The 23,570-nt window shown below is 43.5% G+C and overlaps 1 protein-coding gene and 1 pseudogene across 3 annotated transcripts in view; one reads left to right on the top strand and one right to left on the bottom strand.

The window, feature by feature from the left end:
• The first annotated feature begins 408 nt into the window (after positions 1-408).
• Positions 409-23,570, top strand: part of SYT9 (synaptotagmin 9) — a 188,701-nt gene continuing 165,539 nt past the window's right edge. For all 3 annotated transcript variants that reach the window (XM_045783121.2, XM_087868070.1, XM_045783122.2), the window contains exon 1: positions 409-804. In XM_045783121.2, the coding sequence (XP_045639077.1) occupies positions 660-804 (145 nt within the window). In that variant the 5' untranslated portion in view covers positions 409-659. The remainder of the gene's footprint in view (positions 805-23,570) is intronic.
• Positions 8,069-8,561, bottom strand: LOC148108734 (ubiquitin-ribosomal protein eL40 fusion protein pseudogene; annotated as a pseudogene).

Raw genomic sequence — 23,570 nt, 5'->3', positions numbered from 1 at the left:
CGCTTTTTCAAGTTCGAAGCCAGGACTCGGTTCTCCAGATCGGGCGGGTGTGGTCCGAATTGCACCTTTCGCGCCACGCACCCCCCGCTTTGAATGCACGCGGCGAGGGACGGTGGGAGAGGGTGTTGGTTTGCGTGCGGACGGAGGGGTGGGCTGGCGAGAATGGCCGGAGCGCGCCTCGCTCCCACTCTCCAAGCCTGGGCGCAGCCGCTCTGAGCGCCCGGTCGGGAGCCGAGTCCCGCGCTCCTCCAGGAGCCGGCGAGCGCCCCCTCGTCCGCAGCCAGCGCGGGAGCCGGCCCCACCGGGATTCCAGCCCGCGGCGCGCGCCCCTGACCCGGCCCCGCCCCCCGGCGGCCGCGAGTGGCGGGCGGGGCGCCGGGAGAGAGACGCGCGGGGCTGTGCGGCGCCGCCTCCCGTCGGTGCCGGGGGAGGGACGGAGCGGCCGGGCGGGAGAGAGAGAAAGCCCGACCGACCGGCTGCCGAAGAGCTGCATGCAACCGGTGGGAGGCCGGGCCAGCCGGGGCTGGGGCTCGTGCCGTTCCTCGGCGGCTCCCTGACGGCGAGCGCGGACGGCCCGGAGGCGGCGGCTCTGAGCTGGCAGGCGGAGGGTTGTCTCCCGCGCCCGCCTGCCCGGCGCGGTCCGAGGATGCGGGGGGGCGATGCCCGGGGCCAGGGACGCGCTCTGTCACCAGGCGCTGCAGCTGCTGGCCGAGCTCTGTGCCCGTGGGGCCCTGGAGCACGACAGCTGCCAGGATTTCATCTACCACCTGCGGGACCGCGCCAGACCCCGGCTCCGCGACCCAGGTGAGTGCCGCCGCCGCCGCCGCCGCCGCCGGGCGCGACCGGAGGGCCCTGGGCTGGGAGTTGGGGCCGCACCGGGGCCTGAGGCAGAAGAGCGACGCCCGCTGGGGCGAGGAGGGGGTGGCCGCCGAGCTAGAGGAGGGGATCAGGTAGCGGCGCGCCGTGGCCTGATGCTGGACCCGGGCGGGGACCCCGGCGGAGACTGCTGCGCCGAGGCCGAGTCCGGGGGTGCTGGGGCAGGGTTGGAGGGACCACGCCCGCCACCTGCGCTCGGGTCTCCAGGGCTCCGGGGGGGCGGCTCCCGAGCTCCGGGCTCCGCGCTCCACTTGCCGGGCTCTGCGCTCCGGGCGAGGGGAGGCCGCGGCCGCTTCACCAGCGGTGGGAAGGGGGACGAGGCCGGAGGAAACTCTGGGAAGTTGGGAGTTGGGGACGGCCCCGGCTGCGGCTGAATCCCGCTGGGCGCTCCTCACCTTCGCTTCGGAGCGCCCATTTCCCTTCCTTGGTCTGGGGTGGGAAGGGCGGGGCGGAATCTGGCGCTGGGCCGGCAGCGCGGAGCTCCGGGTCCTGGGCAGCCGGGCCTGAACCGGTTCCCGGCGGGTCGTTTGGCGTGGAGGCGGCCTGGGCCTGGGCGCCCGACTCTATCAGCTGCCGCCGCCGGGCACACCCGGCTGGGTGGGCTCGCTGGTCACGGCTGGGGCACCTGCAGTTATCCCTGGTGAAAGTTGCACAGCTCCTAACTTTGGAAAGTTCGTTTATTTTGGCATTTGACCAATTAAGGTTGGAAGAAGGAGTTTTAGTGGAGTCATTTGCTTTCCCTAAGGGCCCTGGGTCTCCCACATCCCATCCACTTCTGGTTACTGGAAGACACATTGCCTCCATATGTTTACTTGAGAGTCTTCCTACCTGGAGAAATCATTTTCTCGAATATTCTCTGAACCTAAATATAAAAAAAAAAAGTATTGTGTTAAAGATGGGGTGAGAAAATGGCCTTTGCCCCTGATGTTCCTGTGTATAAATATTGGAAATGAGCGATTGCTGTGTAAATTATCCAGTACAAATTTGCCTATTTTAAGCCAATCCATTATATATTATATATATGTTATATAGAAGTCTACTTACACAAAGGATAAGTTAGGGAATTATTTGATTTATAAAGAGATATACATGGAGCCTGACTTAAATAGCATTTCCTTGATAGCATATTAATGGGTCTGTGGGGTGAAGAGAAATCATCTGCTGAAAGTTTATATCAGATTTTCCCTATTTGAAATCTATTTCTCTGTTGAAAGAGATTATTATTCCCCGTTGCCTGTGGTTACATTAATTAAGTTTATCGGATGATCCCTAATGTGTTACTTCAAAGTGCAGAATTAAGTAAAAAAATGTTGATCCCAGATGATCTCCCCAGAGGTTCAATGGCCAGCTTTTGTGTGGCTCATTGCGGGCTGTGATGTGCTGGAGAGACCACAGACAGGAATCAGAGTTCCTTGTTTCATGACCTGGGAGTCCCGGATGATGTCCTAAGTGGGCAAAGTTTTCTCCTAAAGCTGCAGAAACAGGAAAATTATTTAGTATGCTTCACCCAAAGCAAGGGCTAGGGTTGAAACATCCCACTTCTTGCCGGTGTCTGCTCCACAAGTTTCCATTGTTATCCCACGTAAGTAAATAGTTGCCTTTGGCTTTATAAGAGAAGATGGATGAGGCCTCTTGCCCAGTCTCCTGTTTAACACAACACATCTTTTTGACTGATTTTATGCCTCTGCTTCTTTTAATACATGGGCTGGATTCCATGTTCTGGGGCTTTCTTCAACCCTTGCCCCTGGCGGCCCTTGAGGAAGAGTCACAGAGAAAAAACTTGGAAGAAACATTTCTAATTCCTTGGCTGAGAAACAGCCACGGTTAAGAGTATGCCTTTTGCTGTTCTTTGAGTTCCTGAAAGCACCGTCACGGTTGAGGTCCTGAAAGCACTAGGGCACGGTGGTTTTTAGGTAACCCGTGCCACTCTGGATCTTTGGTTTGGGTTGGAAGTAGCCTGCTCGTGAGGCAGGAGGGGGGCTCTGAGAGTGCCGGGTGAGGGGCTGAGGCTGAAGCGCTCAGCCAAAGTGCATCCTCTCTCTCAGGGCCCTTCAGCTCAGGGCAGAATCTCTCCTCACTTCCCTCCTTCCTCTCCTTGGCCGCATTGATTCCTACATTAGATGCATTTATCTCCATCCCTCGGAGGCTGTTTGATTGTCCGAACTGAGAGTGGCTCTCATTTCGAGCCCTAAAAGCTGAGCAGCTGGAGTAGCTGCGTTGCACAGCACGGTGCATGGTGCGCTTGCTTGTTGTCTCGTGTGACCAGAATAAGCATACACGGTGGCCCTGGGGCGTGGGTCCCTGACACGGTCCTCTCCGGAAGTGGATGACTTCCTTTTCTGCAGAGGAACTCACCCGAACGCCATGTCCCGGTGCTCTCTGTCCGTGGTCCATCCATGGCTACTCAGCGGTGGTTAAGTTTTCTCAAGCTCAACTGCAGAACTTTGGTTTTAAAAGAAGAAAAGGGACATAATTCCCCATGGGCAGCAGAAGGACGCTGCATCTGGGATGTTTGTTCACTTTTTCAGAGGCGGACTACACCCGAGTCACAGACCAGTGGGCCCTCCAGAAGGGCTCTTCTCTTCCAGGCAGTTGGGCTGCTCTGAGGTGGGAGAACAGCACCTGGTCTTCCCTGACTTGGTGTTAAGAGAGGATCTGATGAAAGAGCAATTTTGAAAAGTGAAGCTGAGTCACGAGTGGAACTGGCATGCCTCACCCAGCTTCTCCTCTGTACCAGCTATGGAAAGTAAAGTGCTGATCTTTAAGCTGAGTGTGGGCACCTTTTTCCATAGAGAACAATGAGAATCTGTTAAATATCTTTATGTTGTTTCATATATTGGTAACGTGGGGCATACACTTGGAAATCCCAGAGCATGGCGTTCACCACAGAGGGAAGAGCAAGGACAGCGGTCCTGAGATAGGGGCGTTCTTGATGTGATTCAAGGAACAGTGAGTTTAAGGGTGGCTGGAGAGTGAAAGTTTGAGAATGACTAGAAATGTGGTTGAGGGCTGGAGGGGAGAGATCACATAGGGCCTTGTCAACCAGTAGAAGGACTTTGGATTTTACTCCCAACGAGCAGGAAGGGGTTGAGAAGGGGCAGCACTCCACCTGCTTGCTCAGAAACTGCTGTGGAAGATCAAGGACCAAGACAGAGAAACTCGTCAGGAGGCTGTGGTAGTGATCCAGGCAGGTGGAGAGCGGCTTGGCCGGTGGGGGTGCGGTGGGGGTGGTGAGAAGTAACTGGGCTGTGGACACATTTGAAGGTAACAGTGCTGGGATTTGTTGATGGAATGGATGTGCGGGGTGAGAGAAGTAGAGAGAAGACGACTCCAAGGGTTTTTGACCCAAGTAATTCCATTTACTGCGGAGGGGAAGACCTCAGGAGGGGCAGAGTTGGAGTGAGGAAGGAAATGAGGTTTCTGTTTTAATTAAAAAAAATATTTTTGTGCATAGTAAGTGTGTGATGTCTCTTAGTTGGTCCAGCAGTCACCTGAAACGTGAATGTGTCCTTTCACATCACCAACTGGTCCGTGCTCACATTTTGTGAGTGGAGACTTCACACTCTCTCCTCAAGAGGGCCAGATGGTTGTAGGACAGCATTTGTTGTTAAAAGACTTTTCCTGGTGTGGAATGAGGAGCTCTGTGTAACTGCCACTCATGGACCTTGGTTGCACATTTTTGCAGTTAAAAACAATGGTTTTTTCCTTTGGCTGTAAGGAGGTAGAGATTTTAACTTTTCTTAACTTGCTGTTTCCACATCTGGAAAAGAAGGGAGGGTTGGATCATGTGATCTCTAGGTTTTCACCAAGTTTTGTTATTGTCCTTGTTAAGTGTTTCCTTCTGCTGGCTGCCAGCCGCGTGTGTGCCAAGCGTTGTATGTAGGTCAGTTCATTTAATCCTCATGATGTCTTCCAAGCCCTTGCTCTCCAAGCGTTCGTCTCCACCAGCATCAGCTGCATCGGGGAGCTTATTAGAAATGCAGACTCTCAGGCCCCACCCAGACCTACTGCATGTGAACCTGTGTTTTCACAGGATCCACAGGGATTTGCAGGCATGTTCAAGTTTGGGAAGTGTGGCTGAGAGAGATTTGTCTGTGTGAGCAAAAACGGAAGCTCAGAGCTAAACTAGCAGCAAGGCCACGGGTTCCATTGAGAAAGGGTTGAATCTAAGTCAAAGTAGCTTCTTAGGTAAACACATCCCACGTACTGAGAATCTGAGAGTTATTGTCAATGGAAATTTCCTCAGTACTTTTCATAAGAGCCCCCATTAGACCTACTTTGTCTGTTCTGTTCTGTAAAGGATTTAATCTCTAACCGTGGGTTAAATGCTGTGCAGGTGTGAGGACCCAGCTTGGTTTGTAGGTTATGCATTCTTTTTGTTCAGGATACTGGGTTTACACTGACCTTGCAGCTTTGTATTTCCAAGAGATTTGTCTTTATTTGCTGGTGCAGGTGTGAAGCAGAGCCTTATGGCTCATCATTAATGACTCCTCTTTTCAAGTGGACATTAACCCTCTTAGGAAAAGCTTTTTCTAAACAAGTGGTTTTCAACCTTGGCTGCACGTTAAAAACATTTAGGGAGCTCTGACGAACAAAAATGAAACCAACAAAAAGCTAGCAATGACTGAGTTTTATTCTCAACAAATTAAATCTGAATCTCTGGGGTGGGGCCTGGTATCAGTATGTTGTTTAAGTGCCTCTGTGGATTCTGAAGTGTAGCCAAGTGGAGGACAACCGTCCAGACCATCAAGCAGAAGATGAAACCAGCTAGTCTTCTCAGAGAAGCTCAGCTCATATCTCTTTCCCGAAAAATTAGGAAAGATGGTATGGAAAGTCAGGGGCCTTGTAACAGCTACCACACACATCGACGGATTCTTAACTTTCTTTTGATAATATTACCCCGAATTTTTATTTAGAGGATTCTGTAAAAATGTAATAAGAATCCATTATGTTCACCCGACCGGGGGCCGGGGTGGGGTGGGGGGGAAGAAGAGCAAATTGAGAAAATTGTGTCCAAATAGTATTTCATTAAAAGGCCAGAATGTGGAACCTTCACTAATGGTCACCTTGCATTGAATTAGAATGAAATCATTTATTAGAAGATGTACATGTAAGATAATAATTAAATGTAGTTTCTAAGGAAAAATCTTCAAAATAATCCTCAAGACTAAATATTAGTCTTATTAAAACTTTCAAAGATAGTCAAAAGAGAGTTAACCTTAAAACACTAGCTTTTTATGAATAGACATTGGGATGATTATGCACAATGGGATTAATTTTTAAAAATTAATGTTAATTGCAATCAGGAAATAGCCTTCCAAGGAACGAGTGGCATATTGGATGCACAATATGTGAAGATAATTTGCATTTACTTCAGTGACATTTTAGGGCTTCTTCATAAATATTTTATTTAAACAAGTGTGTTTTCATCTCTGTGGGATTCTCCTGCATGGACCAGTGAGTGGTTTAGTCATGAGGTAATTATCAAGAGGGAAAAACAAAAGCCCTGTGGCCAGCTGCCTCTTCCAGACTAAACAGTCAGAAGCACAAACTTTTTGATGTGGGCTAACCTCTCAAGGAAGTATTAAGCTGACACCTGACGGAAATCTCCTAAAATGCCGTTATGGATAGAGCATAGGCACTGCCTGCACCGTGAAATCATCCTGGCATTTCTGCTTCTGTGTGTACGCTGCTCTCCTATGTGATTGGCCTGCAGAAATTCAGAACCCCTTCTTGACTGAGTAACTTGAAGGAACTAACGAGTTCACCTGCGGAGGTGTAGAGAAGGGGGAGGAGCTTAGCGAGCGGCCTGCGTGGGAGAACGATCTCACTTTTACAAGGATGAGTGTGGAGTATGCCTTTCTACTTTCTAAATGAAATCACAGTTTAAGCCATAATGTGCATCATGACTTTTTCTTCTAAGAGTTTTATTGGGTTAGTTCTAGGAACGGCTTTAAACCAAAGCAAACCCTTAATGACTGGGTGCCGCAGCTCTCCTTGAAATACTCGTGTGTCCTTGTGCGGGTATTTTATCGCACAAAGACTTTTATATCAACATTGATGGGACTGCACCTGAAGGGGAAAAACACTCACCCGGGAAATCAAGATGACAAAGTGGAATAAAGCAGGAGCTTTAGAGTCAGAATCTGACCCTGCTCTTACTAGCTTTATGACTTTGAGCACGAGATCGAACCCCTCAGTTTATTCTCCTGTAAAATGGGAGTGCGAGGCTGTTGTAGCACAGCGCCCGGACCACGTGCTCCAGAGATTTTTGTGGCAGTGGTGTCACCTGTCCCCAGTTCCTCTTAGCCCTGATCCCGTCCTCTGTGGGCATGCATATGTTTTACCCATTTATAATCACTCAGAGACAAAAGTTTCCATTGGGCTCTTTTCGCATGCTTAGCACTTTATCACTGCTCGTTAGCTGTATGTCCCTAGGCGATCTCCATGTCTTAGGTTCCTTATCAATAAAATGGATTGCCAGTATTCAGATAAAATATAGGATGCCCCCCCTTCGATTTGAATTTCAGATGAGCAATATCGCATGGGATGGATGTATACTAAATGCCTATTATTTATCTGAAATTCAAATTGAACTGTGCACTTTATATTTTTATGTGCTAAATCTAGAAACCCTGTCATAGAATCTATCTCACAGTGCTTGTGAGATAATTACCATAGGGGTGCCCGCGTGGCCCAGTCGCTTAAGCATCTGACTCTTTATCTCAGCCCAGTTCTTGATCTCAGGGTCATGAGTTCAAGCCCCGCACTGGGATCCATGCTGGGTGTGTATCATACTTTAAAAAAAAGAAGAAAACATAAATTAATACTTAACCATAGTACCTGGCTCATAGTAAGTGCTCAATAAATACTAACCATTATTACTATTGTTGTATTTTTTCCATGATGAACAGTCATTGTGCAATTTTTAGGATGACTATATATCTATATTCCGAAGAGTAGGTAAATCTTTTTCACTTAACCATGCTTTTTGGGCATTTCTAGCTTCTAGTTTTTCATTACCTAAAAATACTGTGATGTATCTATAGTATCCTACTCCCTTTTGAGAAAATTTCTTCCCTTCCCTTCCCCTTTCCCTTTTCCTCCCATCCTTCCTTCCCTTCCTCTAATCCCTCTCCCTTCCTTCCTTCCTTCCTTCCTTCCTTCCTTCCTTCCTTCCTTCCTTCTTTCTCTAGTCAATGAATAGGAAACTGTATTGAGGCCCCAGGGCCTTGGGGCTTTGGCAGGAGGCTGCCCTGCCAGCAAAAGAAGAGCCAGTGAAGGGGTCTTTGACCTTCTTCTTGGGGTGCAGGTAGTAGGTGTGCCCGCACTTCTTGTGGCAGGTGACAGTGCAGGGGTGTCTTAGGTGGCAGGTGATCTTAGGTGATCTTAAGGCAGATCGTCCTGTGGCAGTTGTATTTCTGGGCCAGCTGGTGGAGGGAAGGCTCCATGACGCCATCCTCCAGGCCAAGCACCAAGTGCAGGGTGGACTCTTTCTGGATATTGTAGTCTGAGAGTTCAGCCATCCTCCAGCTGTCTGCCCGTAAGAATCAGATGATGCTGGTCAGGTGGGATGCCCTCCTGGTCTTGGATTTTGGCTTTGACATCCTCAGTGGTGTCACTGGGCTCAGTCTCCAGGATGATGGTCTTGCCCTCAGGGTCTTCACAAAGATCTTCATCTCTGCATCTGCTGCAAGACCACGGCCACCAACCGGATCGCCCACCTCCTTGAAGAGGAAGAGGTGGAAAATTTCTTAATGATAAATTATCAACAACGGGTTCAAATTGCTTTCCTGTAGATTGTCAACCTTAAAAATAGAAGCTTCCAGTTATTTTACCAGCAAAAGATGGGTTTATTCAGGAATAAAAGAGAATTGCCATCTGGGACAAACAAGCTGTAGTAGGACATCTGGAAAACAAAGGTACACTTTTAAGGAGGGTAGGTGTCAGTTGGGAAGGCTGTTGTAAACTAAAAGTCCATTGGAGTAAACTGGTTTCCAAGTGTGGTGGCTTCTCACTGGCTGAGCCATTGAGTGGGTGGGGGGATAGGAAAGCGTGTCTTCCCTGGCTGGGATAGTCAAGTAGCATCCATGTGCAAGGTCAAATCCATCTCTTCCTATTGGGTCTGCAGTCAGTTAAGAGTGGTAGGGTGGTGGTGGGTGGGGAGCCCCCCTTCCCAAGCCTCCTGACTCCATTTTAGTAAGGTTTCCCATTATTAATTTTCACAAGATTATGCCAACTATCCCTGCTACGAATCAACAGTAAATCCATTAGCATTAGGTGGTAGTAATGTGAACAAAAACTTGATAATTTAACAGGTTTTAAGTGACTACCTGGTTGTTTTTTTCAATTTGTATTTTTTTATTGGTGGTGGTGGGATTGAATAATTTTAATACTTTAAACCTACTTATGTGAATTTTCTGTGTTTACTCTCTATCATGTGGCAGTTTATTTTTTGGGAATCTTGATGTTTTTATTACTAATTTGCATTAGCTAGAATATAATCATTCTGTCAGATTAGCTCACAGAAGGAGTAGTTCACTGTGCAGTGAATGAGCTCTCATTGTCTGACAACATTCAATCATTATACTAGACTGCCTTTTAAAATTTTAAGGATGCGTCAACAAATAGGGATTCATTGTAATACTCTTTTTTGGGGGGGAGGAGTCAAGCTTTAATTGAACAATGTTGAGAATTTAGAGTTTTTCACATTCTGCCCATAATGGCAAAGAAAAAATTGACACATTGTAACATTCTTTCCAATGCAAAGTACTGCCTTTATTTATGTGAAATGTGAAAAAAACTTTTGTAATATAACTTGGACCTCTTTTTTTCCATGTTCTCTTTCCCTCTTTCCAACACCTCTTTCCCTCCCAGCACTTATGAAGCCTTACTCTAGCCACACTGACCAGATCACTCTTATATTATATCTAATTATAATTAAGTTAAATTAAGAAGACATTGGAGTGCCTCATAATTGCGAGGTACTAGGTTAGGCATCAGTAATTCAAAGATCCATTAAACATGGTTACTGCCCCTATGGAATTGCGATAAAACAGTAATTGCAATTAATAAAATGAAGACAGGAAGGGAGATATATATGGGACACAGTGCAGGAAAAGAGGAGAGACGTAATTAGCTGGCTTGAGTGGATCTGCGGAGGATTCCTAGAGAAGCTGACTCTTGGGCTGAGCACTTTCCCTGGGATGTGTGGGTTGGAAGGACATTCTGGGAATTTATAAAGGTCTTACGACAGAAGAGGGTGAATCTTTGGTAGCAACAGTGAGTGAAGTATGTGTTGGGACCGTTGAGGGATGAGTCTGCTCTAGCGAACACTGGTCAGATCGTGGAAGTGTCGTACGCCATTGTCAAAGTCCGTGGAAGACCTGGGCTAGAGCACTCCGACGTAGAAATCTTGAGGGAAGTACAGTTTACTGTGATGAGTCCAGCGGACCCATTCTCAGCAAAGTACCGCGGGAGATTTCAGGATGAGGGAAGTTCTATGAGAGCACATCTCAAGTCTTTCTGGTCCCTCATGGGAAATAAGCTCAAATTGGTGGTGATGCCACTCTTCCTGTGCAGGGTAGGATCCTGACAGATTAGGATCACTGAATGGCAGATCACCTATTTCAGATACCCAGTCACGTCACCCTGGAACTCGGGTATAATTACCTCACGTAACTGCCTTTAGCAAGTTCAGTTCTCTGGTTCAAACATCTGGGCTCCAGATATAATTTCAGACTATGCCAACAGTGACATCTTGCTTCCTTGCCTGTTTATTTAATAATGAAAAAGCAACATGTTCAGCTGCATTGCAAAGACTCAGTTTGTGGATATGCACAGTCTGTTTTCTCTGATGTTACAGGGCCCAGGAGGGGTAAGCATGGCAGGCCTGCCTCGTGCCTACCAAGCCAGGCTGTGGAGATGGTTCTTTATTCTGCATACAGGGGCTGCCAAGTAGTGGGGACAATCTGTTAAAATACTTGGATTGCATGTCCTTAGGTGGGTTATACACTCTCCACCTTTCTTATCCTCCCTTCCCCTGCCGCACGTGAATGAACTCTCCTCATCACATTGATGGGATATGCCTGGCTACTGAAGACATTTCAGTTTGCATAAGCTATAACACTGCAGACCCATTGAAGGGTTTTAAGTTGAAAATTAAGGTGAACAGATTTATCTTCTAATTATCTCACTCTGGAGACAGGATGAAGGTTGATTGGAGCGATCATGATCGGAGACGCCATTACTTACTCACCAAATGATTATTGAGCATCTCCTATGTGCAAGGCTCTGTTCTATAGAGGGTACGTATCTGGATACCTAGATTATATATATAGTAGGAACCAAACAAAATGAAAAGCTTGCCCTTGTGGAACTTACATGTTGCTGAAAGGAAGATGATAATACATAAATAAACTAATTACATAGTATGTTAGATGGTAATAAGTGCTAAGGAGAAAAATAAAACATGGAAAGAGAAGAGGTGTGGGGACCAAAATGGCATCACTGAAAATTGATGAGTAAAGGTCAGGAGATGATGGGAACAAGGCATGTACATGCCAGGGGAAGAGAATTCCAGGCAGGGGAGCAGCAGGTTTAAGGGTCCTGAGACAGGCACCTGCCAGGTATTAGCCGGGGACGAGGAAGAGAGACATAGTAGGCAAGATTGGAAAGGCAATGGAAGGGTGATCATAGGGCCCTATAAGCCACTGTAATGAATATGATTTTTACGCAGAGTAAGATGGGAAGTCATTGCAAAGTTTTAAGCAGCACAGTGATAATATTTGCCTCAAGAATAGAAAGGATCATTCTGACCAGACTGTAGAAGAGTAATGGCGGGGTCAGGGAGAACAGTTATGTGACTGTTGTAATCATTTATATGAGAGATAATGATGGCTTGGACCAGAGTGAGGGCAGTGAAGAAAGAAGTGGTCAGACTCCAGGTAGCTTGAAGGTAGAGCTGACAGGATTTACCAGTGGGTGGATGTAGGGTATGAAAGAGAAAGGAATTAGATTGACCCCCAAAACTGGCCTGAGCAAGGGATTAGAGGTATAGGAGAAGTAAGGCTGAGTGCAATGACTAAGGGCTCAGTTGTGGATGTATTAAGTTGGAAATGCACATTAGTGAGTCAGTTGGGGCTACAGATTAGGAAATTGGATATATGAGCCCGGAGCTAGGAAAGATGGCTAGACTGCAGATGTAAATGGGAGCATTGTAGGCACAGAGATGATACTTAAAACGAGTCTGGCCGAAGTGATCTAGGAAGACAGGAGAGCAGAAGACCAGCACTGAATTTTAGAGCTCTCCAACACTAAGAGAATGGAGAGAAGTTGAGGAATCAGCAAAAGAAAACTAATAAAGATGGGCCAGAAAATCCAAGAGTGTTGATCTGAAAGCCAAAATGAAAAGCCAAGAAAAAGGTGTATCAGAGAGGAGGGCATAAAAGTTGTGTCAATACTACCCTTAGGTCAAGTAGAATAAGCAGTGAGCGCTGACCACTGCCATTAGTATGTAGGGGTCATTGGAAGTGATGTTGACAAGCAGTTTTGATGAAGAGGTGGGGACAGTAGCCTGATTGGAGTGGTTGTAAGAGGAATTGACTGGCGAAAGTGGGTCAGCGAGTATAGACTATTTCAAGTTTTTCTGCAGATAGCCAAGAAATGAGTAAGTAGTTGGTGAGGGAAGTGAGATCAAGGGTTTTTTTTTTGTTTTTGTTTTAAATTGCAAGAGAGCAGCATCGCTAATGTGATGGGAAAGATCTAGTGAAGAACACAAATACATGATATAGGACAAAGGGGGACAATCATTGGAGTAGTATTCTTGAAAGGGTATTGGGTTATCCTTCCCAGGCTCTCAAGAAGGAGGTGTAGCCTGTAGATATACGCTTAGGAGCTATCAGCATAGAGATGATATTTAAAGCTAAGAAACTAGGTGCGCTTACCAAGGAATGAATGACGATTAAAAGAGGAAGAAGTCAGACAACTCGTTAGAGGTTAGGAAGATGAGAAGGAACCAACAAAAGAGACTGAAACGGATCAGCAAGTTCAGTGGAAGAAAAATCAGGAGTATGGTGGCCTGGAAGTGCAGAAACAATTCTTGGAAGGAGGGAGCGATCCTCCTTGTGAAATGTAGTTGAAAGGTCAAGTAAGATGAGAACCCAGGACTGGTCATTGCATTCGGCACCATGGAGCTTCACTGGTGACCTTGAACTGAGGGATTCTGAAGAGGTTGTGGACAAGTGGCGTCAGTGATAGTCTGACTATAGTCTCTTCAGGGAAAAATGAGGAAAGTTGAAGAGAACATATACTACATTTTTGAGTTTTATTGTGAAAGAAAAGGGAGGAGAAAATAAGTCAAACGATGGTTTTTAAAGAGAGGAGAAAATAGTTACATATTCGTAATTGCATAATTCATAATTGGATGCTAGAGAGAAGTTAAAAATCATGCAGAGGATGTCTCCTCAGGCAAGGGAAACAAAAGCAAAAATAAACTAATGGGACTCTAGCAAAATAAAAAGCTTTTGCACAGTGAAGGAAACTCCCATCAACAAAACAAAAAGGCAACTTACTAAATAGGAGAAGAAATTTGCAGTTGATATATTTGATATTGGTATCGATTGATATTTTGATATACCCAAAGTAGATGAAGAACTTATGCAACTCAACACCAAAAAACAAAAACAAAACTGAAAAAATCTGTGATCTGATTAAAATGGGCAGAGGACCTGAACAGACATTTTTCCAAAAAAACACAGATGGCCAGCAGACACATGAAAAGGTATTTAACATTACTAATCATCAGGGCAATGCAAATCAAAACCACAATGAGATACCACCTTATACCCGTCAGAATGGCCAAAATCGGCAAGGTAAGAAGCAAGTGTTGGTGAGGATGTAGAGAAAAAGGAACCCTCGTATGCTGTTGGTGGGAATGCAAGCTGGTGCAGCCGCTCTGGAAAACAGTATGGAGGTTCCTCAAAAAAATTTAAGACAGAATTACATATGATCCAGTAAATTCCAATACTGGGTATTTACCCAAAGAAAAAAAACCCCACTTAGTTCAAAAAGATGTATGCATGCCTATATTTATTGTGGCATTATTTACAACAGCCAAGATAGGGAAGCAACCCACGTGTCCATCCATAGATGAATGGATAAAGAAGACATGATACACACACACACACACACACACACACACACACACACACACTGAAATATTACTCAACCATGAGAAAGAATGAGGTCTGACATTTACAACATTGTGGATGGATCTAGAGGGTATGATCCTAAGTGAAATAAGTCCGGGAAAGACAAATGCCATGTGATTTCACTCATGTGTGGAATTTCAGAAACAAAACAAATGAACAAACAAAAAAGAAAAAGAAAGTCTTAACTATAGAGAGCAAACTGATGGTTATCAGAGTGGAGATGGGTGGGTAAAGTAGGTGACGAGGATCAAGAGGACCCTTAACTGTGATGAGCACTGAAGAACGTATAGAATTGTTGAATCATATTGTACACCTAAAACTAATAAAACAGTGTATGTTAATTATACTTCAATTTAAGCAAAGAGAAAAAAATGATGTAGGGGATTGAATTGCCTGAGTGATGTACTTGAGTAGGTGGGTTTTTCAACAGTTCATTCGTTGTCAAGGAGTCAGGGCAGCGGATATGAGCCTGTGTGGGCAGGTATGGTTTGGAGATCGTATAGAAGTTTGCCTTAAGATTGCTGTTCCATTATTAGTGAAAAAGGAAGCAACAAGGTTAACAGCTGAGAGTGATGAGAGGGTAGAAGGTGAAAACAGGAGAGGTGTAAATGACAGGCCAGAAGACGGGAGAGTGAGTGGATCGGAGAAGGGCAGTGTAATTGCCGGGCAACGTTAAGGGCCCACTTGAAGTTAATGATCATGAATCATGATACCCACCACCACGGGCGTGAATGTTTTTCCCATCACATACGCCTGTGTTTGTGCAGGCATGAAGAGACAGGAGTTGTGTTTAAGAAGGGACGTGCTGATGTATGACAATGAGAGAAGCAAAAGAGTTGAGGGTGTATAGAATGGAGGGACTGGGATGATCGACTCTGAAATCTCATCTGAATAAAGAGGGGAAAATGTGGAGGTAATGAAGAGTTGGTAGGATTAGAGGGTTGTGGGTCCTCTGGTGTGGGATGATATTGGGAACACAGTGAAGAGGAGAGGCTGCAGTTGTTGGTATAACCAGGTCTGGGTTGTGATTGCGGAGTGAGGCCCTCAGGTAGGGTGAAGGACAAGTTACTGAAGGAGACAGGGACGAGAGCAGAAAGACTGGTTTTGAAGTACTGAATTAACCACAAGTTAAGACAAAGTAGTGTTGGAGCGAGTGACAACAAGCCAGGGATACGGGAGTGCGGAGGTGGCCTGAGGAATGTAGGTATCTGTGACAAGGATGGGCAGTTGCGGTGTAGGGGTGCAGTTGGGCAGTATGAGATTCAGAACTTGAGGATTTTAGAGAAAACTCCAGAAGTGGTAGACTATTAGTATTGATCTAGGCGGAAGTGTTGAAGGAATGTTCTAAGGTAATGGAGTTGGAGAAGAGGGGATTGATATAGAACATATTTAAGGGGTAAAAATAATCAGTATACTGATACAAAGTAGAAGGATCCCAATTCTGCGATTTTTGGCATAAGTGCCTGGGAGGATGGTCGTGTGATTTATTAGGTTTATGACAAGATGTTGAATATGGTTTTTTAAAAATGTATTTTTAAAGATTTTATTCATTTGGAGGGGGGAGAATACAGAGAGAGAGTGAGAGGAAGAAGCAGACTCCCCGCCAAGCAGAGAGACGGATGCAGAGCTTGATCCCAGGACCCTGAGATCATGACTTGAGCCAAAGGCAGATGCTTAACTGACTGAGCCACCCAGGTACCTCTTGAGCATGTTTTATGGGAAAAAAAATAAGATTAATTTTAAATGCATTCAGTTTGAGGATGTATAAGAGATCTAATATAGACATCCAGGATAGTTGACTGGCGGACCATAGGGAAGAAGTTACTAGAAATCAGGGAGCATGAGAAATGGATGAATGCTAAGGCTCCTTCCAACTTGAAGGGTTTGGGGAAGTGATTCTCAGTTCTGGCTATGCATCAGAGTCAATTGCGGGAACTTTTGAAGACATAACTGTGCTGTTCCCCGACTGACTAAATCAGAGTCTTTAGGGGTGATTCCTAAAGTGCCCCTAACACATGAGCCTGGTGTGCATCTGGGGTTGCAAATGACATGCATTTATGGCCTTTATGGATTGAAATTATTTTTTACAGCCCCACTGTCAAAATAAATGCATCAGCCATCTGTATAAAACTTATAATATATTAGGCAAGGAAATCCAAGCAGGAAAATGCTTTTACTATCTATCATTGATCCTCCTCCTTCTTTTTTTTTTAAACCACAGTGGGAGTTATCTCAAATTATTAGTACAGCTGCTGTTGGCACAACTAATAATACATTCTGTAGAAAATTTAGCTGTAGAATGTAACTGTAGCGTCCTGGCGCTAACTAAAATCATGGTCTTCTTTATTGCTAGACATGTAATATGATTATCATTTCTTTTTAATTTAGGATAGCCATTCTGTAAATAAGCTCTGTAAAAACTCTAACTGGCTGTGAGCTTAGAGAGGAGCATGGTTGCTTGATTCCTGTCGTCTATCACTTGTTCTTACCGATAGGTTCATTTCCGATCCGGAAAACCCAGGAAACAAAGAAAGAGGCATCAATGAGGGGCCACATTTGAACCACTTTTAACACTCTACACTGAAAATCTCAGATCAAACGTATATTCAATTGTGATTTTTTTTTTTTTTTCAAATAACACGAGCGTCAGTTGATAGCATAGCTGAGCTAGCTCGAAAGACTCTCCGGTTATTGCCGAAGGAATGAGAAGACCGTTGTTTGCTGTTCTTTAATCTGTTCCACCACAACTGCTACTTTAGATTTAATGCCTCTGTAATATACTGAATTTATAGGTCATCCTTCTTCTGGGACTTTTAAAGTACTTTGTGTGTATTACTTTAATTTTGAGGTAGCTAAAACTCATGTTATGGAATCTATTTCAGAGAGAGTCTACAAAGAGAACTAGAAAATCCCCCAATGTGTTCCTTTTTTCCTTCCACATGCTGCTGGGAGAAGCATCCATTGATTCCAACTGCACACTCCTTTAGAGGCCATTTATGTGTGGATTACTGCAGGCTTCTCTGGGGGGAATCTAATCCCCACAGGTTCAGCTTGAGAGGATCCACTCAGTAGGCCGGTAAAGATTAAAATCACAAGTCTTTCCCATTACATTGGTTTTTTTGATCTTTTCATTTTTATATTGTCTTGCACGTCGATGACTCAATCACAGCTGTCTTCCCAGTGCCTCAGGATGTGGGAAATGGAAAGGTGAATTGGACAAATTCATAAAACAAGGGCCCTATAGTATATGTCTTCATGGTAAAAGATGATGTGTTAGGGCTTGCAGTCACAGCACTAAGGAGAGTCATCAGATTTGATCCAGGGAATGGACAGAAGTGGATGTTAAGTAGTGGCCTTAATAATGCAGCTTAGAACATGGGCACATGTCAGAGGAGGATCAGAGTTGGGTGTACACTACCTGATTTTTAAATGTTCAGGAAATGGCTTCACTGGAAATATTAAAATAGCAAGTGCAAAATATCTATGGATTTTTTAAGAAAAGATTTTATTTATTTTGAGAGAGAGAGAGCACAGGAGCAGGAGTTGGGGAGGGGTAGAGGGAAAGGGAGAGAATCTCAAGCAGACTCCACGCTGGGCATGGAGCCAGATGTGGGGCTCCATCTCACAACCCTCCGATCATGGCCTGAGCCGAAGTCAAGAGTCGGACGCTTAACCAGTTAAGCTACCCAGGTGCCCCTCTGGATTTTATATCCTCTTTATTTGCTCTTTTTTTTTTTTTTTAAAGATTTATTTATTTATTTGACAGAGATAGACAGCCAGCGAGAGAGGGAACACAAGCAGGGGGAGTGGGAGAGGAAGAAGCAGGCTCATAGCAGAGGAGCCCGATGTGGGGCTCGATCCCGGAATGCCGGGATCACACCCTGAGCCGAAGGGAGACGCCTAACAACTGCGCTACCCAGGTGCCCCTATTTGCTCTTTTTCTAAGGCTCATGCTAATGAAACTAACATTCCTATAATAAGCACACTGCATGTGACATAAAGGTCATCAAATAAGACTAATTTTAGTTTGGTAAATAGTGCCATAAACAATGAAGACTTACCAGTCATTAACTTTTAATGCATGAAGTAATATTCAAATGTCTTGAACTAAGTTTGTTCTAACTTCAGAAGTTAGAAACATGAGAATTATAGTGGGAGACTATCATACGTCACCAGTAATGACACATCAGTAGATGAAAGAAGTGGATAGAAATAATGTTGCTATAAGTTTTATTTATATGCAGTATCAATGGAATTTTCTAGTTAACCGAGAGAGAGAATGTTCATGGAACATTTTTTTAAAAAATGGGTCAGTACCATAAAAAAGGAACATTAATTCCAAAAGATTAAATTTTATTTACAGACCATAATGCAATAAAGATATCAATAAGTGGATAGCAAGTAACACCACCACCAGAACCCTAAAACACCTGAAAATTGAACTCTTTCAGAGATCTCTTTAATTAAAAAATCAGATATGGAAACTAAAATTATAGACATTGAAAATACTATGGAGATGAAAGCACATATGTTAAAACTGTGGAGTGCGGCCAAAGCTATATTTAGATGACAATTCATAACTTTCATTGGTTGTAGTAAATAGAGGGCTAGAAAATGACTATACCAAGCATTAAATTTACGGACTTAGAAATGGAAGAATAGGGGCGCCTGGGTGGCACAGCGGTTAAGCGTCTGCCTTCGGCTCAGGGCGTGATCCCGGCGTTCTGGGATCGAGCCCCACATCAGGCTCTTCCGCTATGAGCCTGCTTCTTCCTCTCCCACTCCCCCTGCTTGTGTTCCCTCTCTCGCTGGCTGTCTCTATCTCTGTCGAATAAATAAATAAAATCTTTAAAAAAAAAAAAAAAAAAAAGAAATGGAAGAATAAACCAAAAACGTGTAGGAGCAAAGCATTAGTAAAAACCAGAAGAACATACTAATGAATTAGAAAGTGAAAAATAAAAACACAAATAAAAAGGGTATTAATAAACAAAACCAAGGTATGTTTTTTGAAATATACATAACTAAATATTTTGCTATTCTGACCAAGAAAAAATATGAAAACAGAAGTATAAACCAAAAGGGATGAGAAGAAGGATTTAATAGCAGATATAGAAGAGATTAAAAGAAAATGCCATATATGCCAATGATGTGGAAGTTAGAAACATCTCAGAGCAGGTATAGAAATATTTAGAAGAAACTGAAAGGTGGTCAAAGAACTATTCCCCATGAAAAGCCATAGGTCTAGATATTTGTATAGGTCAAGTCTATCAAAATATCAAGTAATGCATCATCCTCTCTTCTGTTGGAGTCATAAGAGTCATTGCAGATTTGTTTTAAATTCTCATTGCAAAACAATATTTTACTTGAGCACAAGAATTAAAGGTCACTACCACTTTCACTGTCCAGAAAGTCACTGTTATTTCTTTTTACTAGAAGTAGGGTTGCTAGATCTAGGCTTATGCACTTTAAATATTTGATTAAAAAAAAAAAACTGTTAAGTTGTCCTCTGGAAAGATTTGGGAATTCACATACTTTTAAAACTATTTCAAGCATAGAAAATATACAGAAAGCATTCCAATTCACTTTATGAGGCTGATATCAAATCTGTCAAAGACAATAGGAAGAAAGATCTTTATTCACATAAAAAATCAGTTAAGCACATAAATGCCCAAGTTCTATGTTAAATAATAGTAGAATAAATACAGCTTTGTAATAAAAGCATGATATACTATAGGGGCGCCTGGGTGGCTCTAACGGTAAAGCACTAGGAAACCTATCACTGCATGAGTAGGTTTTGTTGTGTATATATAGTCATATATAATTATTTGTTTTAAGTTTTGATCATGTTTACACAGAATAAGTAGCATAAACTTCTCCCATTTTTTTCAATTAGTCTCCCATCCATTCCCTCATTAAAAAAAATAACTTTATCGAGGCATATTTTACATGTTATATAATTCAGCCACTTTTAAGTATACAATTTGGTGATTATTTAGTAAATTTATGAAGTTGTGCAATCATCGCTATAAGTCTAGAACATTTTCATTACCCCAGTAAGATCCCTCGTGTCCATTCACTGCTACCTGGTTCCAGAAGGCCTCGACTGTACTTTCTGTCCCTCTAGATGTGCCTTTTCTGGACATTTCATATACGTGGAGCCCTACAATAGGAAATCTCTTTTGTGACTGGATTCTTTCACTTTGCATGTGGTTTTTGAGGTCCAGCCACGTTGTATCATGTGTCATTAGCTCTTTCTTTTTTATTACTGATTAATATTTTCTTATATGGCTATTCCACATTTTATTTATCCATTCACCTGTTCATGGGCGTTTGGGTTGTTTCCAGTTTGGGGCTATTATGAATAATTGCTACTAAGAACATTTAGGTGCCAGTTTTTGCATGGAGGTATGTTTTCATTTCTCTTGGGTGCAGACCCAGAAGTGAAATTGCTGGGTCATGTGATAACTCGGTATTGAACGTTTTGAGGAGCTGCCACACCGTCTTCCAAAATGGCCGCACTATTTTGCATTTGCATCAGTAGCGCGTGCAAGTTCCCATTTCTCCATATCCTCAGCAACATTTGTCATTATCTTTTTTATTATAGCCATTCAAGTGTCTGTGAAATGGTATCTTATTCACAATACATAAGTTTTTGGAGAAACAAATAAACACAACCATGTCAGATGATGCCAAAAAAGCGTCTGATAAAATTCAACATTATTCTTGATAAAACCTTAGGAAACAAAAAAGCCGCCATCTTAATATTAAGAATGATGGTGGTGACAATGACAATGTTAACAATACAACTATTAATAACAATACCCACGCGACGTAATAGAACCTGATGCTAGATATCATTCTAGGCTTTTTATATAATAGCTCATTTAACACAGCCACCTTGAGGTAGGTTCTAGTGCTGTCTCCAGTTTACAGAGGAGGTAGCCAAAGTGTCCAGGAAGCGATTTGTCTGCCTCCACACAGCCAGGAAGTCATGGAGCTAGAATTTGAATGCAGCCATGCAGGATGCAGAGTCCACCCTGTTAAGCCTTATGCTGCAGTGTGGAGACTCTCATTGCATCTGGGTCCTCAGTGCTGCTTGGTAGTTCTTACTTGTCATCAGCCCGCTTCCTTGCCCTTCTCTACCTCCTCTGAGGCTCTCTCTATACTCTCAAATTCTACTTCTCAGAGAAAATAAAGACTATGCAAAAACAAACAAACCTAACAGAACAGAAATAGAGTAACATGGCATTACAGTATTCGGTAAACATGGCATTTTGAATCAGTGGGGGCAGGAAATGGATTATTCAGTAAATAGTGTTGGGAAAAGCACTGTATTTCTGCTTTATTAAGCAAGTTTATCTTGTGTTTTAAATTTTACAAAAAGTAAAATCATTAAAATTCTGAAGTAAACTAGAAGATAATTTATAATCAGGATTCTGTACGTGTGACAAGAAAACATTAATAACAGTGGCTTAAGTACAGAAGGTTCATTTTTTAAAAAAGACATGTATTTTAGAGACAAAGAGCATGAGCAGAGAGGGAGGCAGAGGGAGAGGGAGAGGGAGAGAGAGAATCCCAAGCAGACTCTGTGCTGAGCAGGTAACCCATCTCAGGGCTTGATCCCACGACCCTGAGATCACAACCTAAGACGAAACCAAGAATTAGATGCCCAGCCAACTGCACCACCCAGTTGCCCCATGCACAGCTTCTAACTCAAAGTTACCTCTTGGGCTAATATGGCTGCTGGAATTCCAGCATTCTCATTTACATTCTTGGGAGAGACAAAAAGAGTCCTACTCCAGCCCAAGTCTGCTCTCCTTCAGTAACCTTTTTTGGAAGTCCTTGCCAACACTTGTGCTCTCATATCTTGCTGAGAATTTAGTCACATGGCCATACCAAAGCTGGGAAATGTAATCTTTTGGTGTCAAGCCAAATTCCAAATGCAATTTAAGTTTCACTGTTTTGGGGAAAAGGGAAAAATAGGTATTGGGTGGCAACTACCAGTTTCGGGCATTATTTTAAGTAGGTGAAGACTTCCTTAGTGTGACCCCAAAGCCAACAACCATAAAAGACAAGCTTGGCAGATTTTGGCAAACACAATAGCAACAGTGTTTTCTTCTGCAAAAGGCGTTGTAAACAAAATGACGGCAGACTACAAAATGAGACGGAATAATTGCAATGAACGGCATGTAATTAATATTCTTAAAATGTAAACAAATATACTAATTAGAAACTTGATTGCCTGTACTTTTTGGAAGGAAAGTATCCATTTTTGGGGTTCTTCTTTAAATGTACATTATAGACTAGACAAAACTTAATCTTATGTGTACTTTAAAAAAAAAACACCATGTTGACCTTTTAGCAAGAAGAAACATTCTGTTGTTTTGTGTGTTTTTATTTGAATTCTCTGCCCCTCAGGGGCACATACTAGGCTCACCTGTTTGATGCTACCGTCTATTAATACATATACATTGCTGGGCTGTTCGATTTAGGACAGATGCAGCTGGGTTACCTGAATGCTCAATTAACCGCTATGGTGAGAATCATCTGCTTTCAGATGGATAAGATCAAATCAGCAGCCGTTTTCAGTTTGATGCTTCATCAAGAAGTGAATTAAAGTGAAACCATTAGTGGTCATTTTTCTAAATACTAATCACTGAATTTCAAATCCTAGAAAAAACCTTGCATGTTTTTAATGATTATTATAGAGTGGAATGTTTTTAACTGAGTTCAGGACTGAGGGACATTGGGAGGGGGTACTGTTTCTGGCCAGATTACTTAGACAACAATAATTCTTCACAGCTTTCTGTTAATATCTTCTGATTAACAAGCAAGTTGGAGCCAACTGATTGCGGCTATTTGGTATCCTTGGTAACCACTGTTAGATGATGAATTGAATCAGTTAAAATTAATTTCCTGTGAAAATCTGCTTCCATGAGAAAGTATTGGCTTTGATATTTAGATGCACAAGAAATATGTTTGTGTATATATATATATGTGTGTGTGTATGTGGAGAATATTTGATAAAAATCTTCAAAGCCTCGTAAATTCGAAAAGTGGGGAAGATGAGGGAAGCCTGCAAGGGCTCTGCTGGTGGTAAGGATTCTGCTTCTACCTGGAGAGGGACAGTTTAAAATGAAGGAACCTGAGGCATAATAGCCACTGTGGGAGCTTTTGTTCCACTACAGGAGTAAGTAGCCTTCCTTCCCTTGTATCTGGGAATGCTGTCATGACAAAGCTATTTGATTGTTACAGAAGTTTGGAAAAAGGTAGAGAACAGGTTTTTTTTTTTTTTTTTCCAATATAAACTCATACATTATATATTTTAGCTCCAAACGCATTTTTAATGTCAATTTAGGAAGCATTTTCCTTTGGTCCCAGTGGGTGCCTTAGCTGAGGCCTGTATCTGCTGCAAGCTGCGCGTTTCCAGAAATGTACATTTTGGGGGCATTGCTAGAACACGGAAACGCAGTGCCGGGCTGT

This window comes from Ursus americanus, chromosome 16 (genome assembly GCF_024610735.1).
Source record: "Ursus americanus isolate L20-20 chromosome 16, mUrsAme1.1.p, whole genome shotgun sequence".
Classification (NCBI taxonomy): domain Eukaryota; kingdom Metazoa; phylum Chordata; class Mammalia; order Carnivora; family Ursidae; genus Ursus; species Ursus americanus.
Note: the sequence above shows the minus strand (reverse complement) of the source record. Positions and strands in the feature narration are given on the sequence as shown.